This window comes from Callorhinus ursinus, unplaced genomic scaffold (assembly GCF_003265705.2).
Source record: "Callorhinus ursinus isolate GAN/ISIS: 27379988/994484 unplaced genomic scaffold, GSC_fseal_2.0 scaffold38, whole genome shotgun sequence".
Taxonomy (NCBI): Eukaryota; Metazoa; Chordata; class Mammalia; order Carnivora; family Otariidae; genus Callorhinus; species Callorhinus ursinus.
Window position 1 is genome coordinate 2,920,945 of NW_027397100.1, and position 7,800 is coordinate 2,928,744.

Sequence of the window (7,800 nt, forward strand, 5' to 3'; positions counted from 1 at the left end):
AACCAAACTGGTGTGATCACCATTATATTTTCTTTTCAAAATGTAACTTTTTGAAGGCCCAGAAACATCTTGCTATGGAAGAATCCTGATTAGGTAAATGCAAATTTACAGATATGAAGATCGTCTTAAGGTGGTTAAGGAATTAATGCTTTTATTCTCATTAGTTTATTAATTCTCTGCATGAGAGATTTTATTTATAATTAAAAAAATTTTTTTGAGTTTTTTAAAATTTATTTGTCAGAGAGAAAGAGCACAAGCAGGGGGAGGAGGAGGCTCCCCGCTGAGCAGAGAGCCCAATGCAGGACTCAATCCCAGGAGCCTGGGACCATGACCTGAGCCAAAGGCAGATGCTTAACTGACTGAGCCAGCCAGGCATCACTGCATGAGAGATTTTAAACATCAGTCCATTATAGGCATATGTCAGGCCAGTGTTTCCCAAAGTTTGGTAGCTATCCTTGATTTAGGGGCATGCGATTATTTTAAGCTGGTGATGATGAATATTTAAATATAAATGTTTTATTTGTAATAGAATAAATATAACTGGCACACAGAATCCATGATTTCAAGGATATTTTTGGCTTGGGATGCTATTCAGTAGGTGTTTAAGTTTAAAGTGTGTGCTGTTTGAAGAAAAGTTTTAAGTAAATAATAGTATTTGGTGGTGTATGAACATAGCAAAAGCAGTTAAGGTGGCTGTAATGGCTTGAACAGTGATCCTCTAAAAGATGTATCTTAACCCCTGGAACCTGGGAATGTGACCTTATTTGGAAATAGGGTCTTTGCTGATATAACTAAGGATCTCAAGGTAAGATTATCCTGGATTTAGGGTGGACCCTAAATCCAAGGATTGTTGTCCTGTTAAGAGACAGAAGGAGAAAGACACACAGAGGGGAGAAGGCCACATGCTGTTGATGGAGGCAGAGACCGGAGCTATACAGCTACAAGCCAAAAAATGCCAAGGATTGCAAGCAGGCACCAGAAGCTAGGAGAGAGGCATGGACAGGAATGTCTCTCAGAGCCTCTAGAAGGAACCAATCCTGCCAACAGCTTGGGACTTCTGGCTTCCAGATCTGTGAAAAAATAAATTTCTGTTGTTCTAAGCCAAGAAGTTTGTAGTAGGGGCACCTAGGTGGCTCAGTCAGTTAAGCATCTGCCTTCAGCTCAGGTCATCATCTCATGACATGATCAAGCCCCACATCCGGCTCCCTGCTCAGTGGGGAGCTTGTTTCTCCCTCTCCTCCTGGCTCATGCTCTCTCTTGCTATCTCTCTCTCTCTCTCTCTCTCAAATAAATAAATAAAACCTTAAAAAAAGAGGAAGAAGTTTAGGAGTGCCTGGGTGGCTCAGTTGGTTGGGTGTCTGCCTTTGGCTGGGGTTGTGATCTCAGGGTCCTGGGATGGGGCCCTGCATCAGGCTCCCTGCTCAGCAGGGAGCCTGCTTCTCCCTCTCCCTCTCCCTCCCCTCTGCTCATGCTCTCTCTCTCTCAAATAAATAAAATCTTTAAAGATAAATAAATAAATAAATAAATAAATAAATAAATAAATATTATAAAAAAGAAGTTTGTAGTAATTTGTTATGGCAGTCCTAGGAGACTGATACAATGCGGTGGTGGTGGGGGGGGTGGAGGTTGAAATTTGGGAAACATTGAATTAGGCACCCAGCCATGATGGGGGTGAGAGGGTTTAGCTCTGTGATAAACTGAGTGACTGAGTCACCAACACCCTCATCTGATCTTAACCCCCAGAGTCCAGCATTTTCATTCAATACAATAGCTGTTTTAAAAGTTTTTTTTTTAAAAATCTAATAACATTTAAATTGAGTAATTACTTTATGGACTTCTTTTCTAATAAAATTAAATCTCATTTCCCTCTATCTGGATCACTGTAATGACCTCAGGTTCGCAAACTAACTCTTGGGAAGGGTTGAGCTCCTCTTGTCTCCCCATTTTACAGATGAGAAAACTAAGGCGCAGATGGAGGAGGTGTCTCCAAGCTTTTAGGAGAGACTAAATGATGCTGTGACCACTGCTCTAATTCCTACACTACTGCATTTATTCTTCCCCATCTCCAGCAAATACTCCCAGGACCTCTTTTTCCCAGACCCAGAGCAAGAGTCCGCGCCTGTCGCCTGGCGGCCGGACCGGGAGCAGAGCGCAGGCCTTCGGGAGCGGACGCGCTGCAGAGGCCTCCAGTGGCCGGATGGGGGAGCGCGAGCGCTCCGCGAGGGGTGGGGCTCGCGGGCGGCGCGCATGCGTCCGAAGGGACGCAGCGGCTTCTTCCGAGCGAAGGGCAAGACGGTGGCCGAGAGGACACGGGGAAGCAGACGGTGGCCGATGAGGTCGGGCATGGAGCATCTGGAGTGCTGCGCGAGGCTCCTCCGGGGGACGCTAGTGCGAGCGGCGGTGCGGCGCTACCTGCCCTGGGCGCTGGCGGCCTTCATGATGGCGGGCTCCCTCCTCAAGGAGCTCTCCCCGCTGCCCGAGAGCTACCTCAGCAACAAGCGCAACGTCCTCAACGTGTGAGTGCGCCCCGGGTCCTCCCCTGTCCCCGCCATAGCCGACCCGCCGTCGCCTCGTCCTGAGAGCCGGGGCTTAGCTGCCCTGATGGACGAGTCATCGGACGGGGAGGCCCTCCTCATTGTGACAGCTGCGTCTGCACGCGTGTCGCGACCGAGGGACCCCCGAATGGCTATGTCACTAGCAGTTGATGTTTGCACGCCCAGACGAGCCGGCTTGAGTTGACTGGGCAGGGAGTGACAGGCAGGGCGCGGGGAGGGGGGGGGCGGGGGGGGGGGGGGATAGGGCGTTGAATTAGCCTCTGTCGCTGCGCCCCCCACCTCCCCTTGGAGTTAAGAGTCGGCCCCGCACCTGCTTGGGAGATGCCACGTCCCTCCTGCCTGCCTGTGTCAGACCCCGCGCTGAGTCTGACCCCTGACGCACCTCACCCCCAAACCCCGGCTTGTGACAATCCCATCACCATCCGTGCCTTCTCCCCCTGACCCCCGAAACCTTTGCAAGCCTTGCCCCAGCCTATGATGGAACCCCCGCTCCAAGATAGTCCCTGAGGAGCGGAATCCTCCAGCCTCTGACCTTTACCCAGGATCTCCTTGGATCTTCTCAGCCACTCAGAGTTCATGGCGGTGGCCCAAGAAAGCAAGCGCAGTTGGGCTCTTTGAGACATCTCCCTAACTCCACCCACTCACGCCTTTTTCCTTTATGTTTTTAGCTCCTGGATTGCAAGGGTTTTGCGTAAAAACACTTGCAGTAGTCAAGTTTTATCTGGAAGATAAAACTTCTCCCTTGTGAGTTTAGATTCTTTAGAATTACAGTGCCTGCAGCATCTCCCAAAAGTCAGCCCAACTTTGGCCATCGACTTAAAACCCTGGTTCCTCTCCCCAGCAGTTTTGTCAAATGCCTGACAGGTCTTGGCTCTGGCAAGATCCTTGCATATCAGTCCCAGGGAAGATGTGAGTGACAGGCTCTTGGGTGGTGTCTGAGTAGCCTTTGGAACCCAGGAAGAAGTCCTGTCCTTGGCCCCCATTCCTTCCTCACCCCTGGGCTAAGAATAGATGGTGATGAGTACGGTTGTAGCCCCGAGTCTCTTGTATGTGTGTTTTCCGTGGCTGGTCCCCAGGTCAGCCACCTTTGATGAGCGAGGGGAGGCAGACAGGCAGCCGCTGCTTTATCTGGCCTGGGTGAGCTGGGATCCAAGCAGCCTGGCACACAAGTCCCTGTTGTTTGTGGGTAACCATGACCATGGATTCTGACATTTTGTTCCAAGCCTCTGTGCTAACCGGAGGGAACGAGTGAATCATTGGCCTTGGGAGGGATTTAAAAACTCATTTGCTCTCCTCAGCTCTGTTTTATAGCTGGGGAAACTGAGCCTAGAGACGTGTGGTAACAGGTTGAGTCAGAGTCAGGATTTGAACCCGGTCTTCTTGCTTGAACTCAAGCTCTGTTCTGAGATCATTGCTGCCATGTAGGAAAGAGCCAGGGTGTAGAAAAAACGTGGGCTTTGGGGCTGGCCAAATCTTGATTTACTCTGGGCTTGCTGGTAGTGTGGTTGTGACCCTGGGCAAGTTAATGAACTTTTCTGAGCCTCACATTCTCTATAAAATGGGGCAAATGAGAGTTCTTCCCAGGGTAACCATGAGTGTTCTATGTGTCCACTTCCCCAGGCCCTGGATCACAGATTAGGATCACAGGCCCCGGACTTGAATCCCAGCCCTACCACTAATGACCTCTACTTTGGGCATGATACTCCTGTACCTCAGTTTTCTTATCTGTCAAATGGGGGTAATAACAGTACCTCCCTCACTGAGTTGTTTAAGGATTAAGGAGTTATTACATTTGAAATTTAGTAAGTGAACTTTTTATCTGTAGCTTTTATCAGCTTTTCTTATTTGCCCTCCCTCGAGACTCTGGAGACCCGAGTCACGACCTTGTCTCCTCCCCGTCATGTCCCCTGCCTTCACTTCCACTTTCATCTTCTGCCAGGTATTTTGTGAAACTGGCCTGGGCCTGGACCTTCTGTCTCCTCCTGCCTTTCATTGCCCTCACCACCTACCACCTGACAGGCAAGGCTGGCCTGGTCCTACGGCGGCTGAGTACCCTGCTTGTGGGCACAGCCATCTGGTATGTCTTCACAGCTCTTTTCTCCAACATTGAACACTACACGGGCAGCTGCTACCAGTCGCCCGCCCTGGAGCGGGTCAGAAAGGAGCACCAGAGCAAGCAGCAGTGCCACGGGGAAGGAGGCTTTTGGCATGGCTTTGACATCTCGGGCCACTCCTTCCTGCTGACCTTCTGCGCCCTCATGATTGTGGAGGAGATGGCCGTGCTGCATGAGGTGAAGACAGACCGGAGCCACCGTCTCCACACCCCCATCACCAGCCTGGTGGTGGCCCTGGGCTTTCTGACCTTCATCTGGGTGTGGATGTTTCTGTGCACGGCCGTTTACTTCCACAACTTGTCCCAGAAGGTGTTCGGCACCCTGTTTGGTTTGCTGAGCTGGTATGGGACCTATGGGTTTTGGTATCTGAAATCCTTTTCCCCAGGACTTCCTCCCCAGAGCTCTAGTTTGAATTTGAAGCAAGACAGTTACAAGGAATAAAAGAGAAACAAAAGGGGTGATGGCAGGACAATGGCTAATGTATTTTTTCATTATTTTTCTTAGTTATTTGACTAAATTATTGATCCTGCTTCAGAGAGGAAGCATACCAGGAGGGTTTGGGGAGTGGTGGCAGAGTCTGGGGAGTGAGTTTACTCCCCACCCTTCTTGTCACAAGCACCACCATTCCCAGTCGGGCACTTTTTGTCCCTGGCAAGACTTGACCTTAATCTGGAATGTCCCTTATGTCCCTGGAGGGCAGAACTAAGGCTCAGTGAGAGGACAGAATCGGGAAAGCCTCTCCTGTGTGGCTGAAGGGGAGGCCAGGGCCTCAGGACCCTTCTCTGCTGCCATCATTCTCTCCCTGATCCTCGTGTCTCGTATTATGATGGCTGTTAATGCTGTGGTTTGACAGTATATTGCCCTCTGGTCAGTTTTGCATAAGCATTTATTTCCAGCAGGGTTCTTTATAAAACAGCCAACTGCCTGAAAGACACTCTCTGCTGGTGATATTTGCTTATCCTCAGAATGTTATATATTGCAACTGACTTGTGATTAGCTACCAAAACTGGAGTGCCTCTCTGGCTGAGTGTTGGATGATATTTATGTAACGGACATTGCTAGTCTTCCATGTATGTTGTCTATTATGTATTGGTTTTTGGAGCAATAAGGTTGCCTTTTTTTCCTACAATTTTGAGCAAATGCTTTATTGTTTTTAATAACAACTATGACGTTTGTTCTTTGTTGACAGAACCCCTGAGAATAACTCACAACTTCAGTGCTGCACTTTGGTATGTGTGTAGATAGCTTTGAGAGTTTTTTGTTTGTTTGTTTAGAACACTAATTTACTTTTTATAATCCAAACTTTTGGCTTATGGTATTAAATTCCACCTCACTTCAGGGGCTGTTTTCTCTATTAAGAATAAAATCCGAAAGCAGACATTTTCATGACAACTGGATGAAATTTTAAGCTGAGTCAGAGTAACTGCAAAATGCATACTTGCACTGAAACTTTCATGACCACACATCAGTGGTTAATCTGAACAGCGTGCTGATAAGTGCATTGATCTGCCTGCTCTGGCCCAAGGAATTTTTACATTTTGGATGAGATTATGATAAATCGGAGGTGAAGGAAAATGTCTTCCATTGCCTCTGATGGCAGGAAGCCAACCTGTTTGCAAAAATGTCCCTATTAAATATTGGAGTGACTTTGGCCCCACCCTCCTTCTTGTACCAACACCAGACCAAACCTGGGCCTGTTCAGCTGGCCTTGAAACCCATCTTTCTTTCCCCTATGCACACTTCCCGATGTCCAGCCCTGTCTTTCTGTGGCCTGTCACCTCCACCCACAAAGGTGCCATTACAGCTCTGTGATAGGACACCCCCCCAGCCCCCTTCCCCCTACATCCTTAGGCCTTTTGTACCTGGCCCTTTGCACTTTGGATAATCATCCCGGAAGCTTCCTTGATGTTCCTTTTCTCCCCACCAAGTTAAGCCTGATAATAGCATTAACTGACAAGCACTACACTTTACTGCCTTAACTCAAGCTTAGATTGTTAAGAGCTTGAGGCCCAGAAAATCTTCAGGGTAAATTGTCTTTCATATAAAGGTGTATTTAAAATATGCAGTTGGTATCCCATCAGGCTGCATGTTAATTTGTATCCATCAGAATGTGAGTCGTGCTACATTGTACCCAGAGGTGGCAGAAACACTGGTGCTGGGATTCCAGAGGTATCACCGGGGTGCTTTGGGAGCCTTGGCAAGATGTCACGGGCCCTGTGAGAAATTTTTTGCCCTCTGGAGTTTCCGTCTGTGAACAGGGAGTGGGAGAGGGGATGGCATAGGTGGCAGGGGCTGGGTGAAGGGTTGGGGTCTCTCCTGAGTTTCATGTTCAGCATCAAAAGGCAACAGGCACAAGGTGACTCCATATGTTCATTTGTCACACTTAAATCTCCAGTTATTTCTCGCAGATTGGGTCCAGGCTCAGCATTAAGTTAATTCTGTGGAAGGTGTCCATGACTGACCCTTGTGTATCGAGTGGTCATCCACCACTTCCTGTTCAGTCTTAGCACCCTTGCCTTTCTCTCAGGCACATGTTCTGTATCCCCATTTGAAACAGCCTGGTGTAACTGAGAGTGTGGGCTTAGGTAAACCCAAGATGTGGGTTCCAGTGTTGGCACCACTGCTGAGAGTCGTCTGACCTCGGGCAAGCTTCATGTCCACATCTGGACAATGGAGGAGATGATACTGTTAGGATTAAGGGCAGTGATGTATGTAAAACACCCCGCACCTGTGCTCAGCAGACGATAATCCCCCATCTCCCTTTGCCCCACCAAGCCTTTAGAACTTCTTGGCTCCTTAGGGAAGGCAGGGAAATGAGCATCTGCTTTCAAGTACCATTTGGGGTCTGGGTCTCCCATTGAAATAGTCTTGTATCATCTTCTGGAAAGTGTCTGTTGTCCCCAGGTGCTGAACAAGAGGCTTTTAAGGGCATCTGTGATCCCAGAATCCTGCCATGCTTGTTTTGCCTCTCGTTCTGAGGTTCATTCACTGACGCCTCATTTTCCATGTGCATCTGTCATCATCTGAGTAGCAGATTGTATTTAGAGAATGGTTCTTGCCACTGTTATGCACACACAGATCGTGTGTGTAAACAAACAAATTAAGTAAACTGGAGATAATGAAATCCCACA

General features: G+C 48.6%; 1 protein-coding gene across 1 annotated transcript; it reads left to right on the forward strand.

Annotated features, from left to right (window-relative positions):
* The first annotated feature begins 2,094 nt into the window (after nucleotides 1-2,094).
* FITM2 (fat storage inducing transmembrane protein 2) lies at nucleotides 2,095-7,800 on the forward strand. Its single transcript, XM_025875481.2, has 2 exons — nucleotides 2,095-2,516; nucleotides 4,495-7,800. The coding sequence occupies exons 1-2, from the start codon at nucleotides 2,248-2,250 to the stop codon at nucleotides 5,108-5,110; spliced, it is 885 nt and encodes a 294-aa protein (XP_025731266.1). The 5' UTR covers nucleotides 2,095-2,247; the 3' UTR covers nucleotides 5,111-7,800.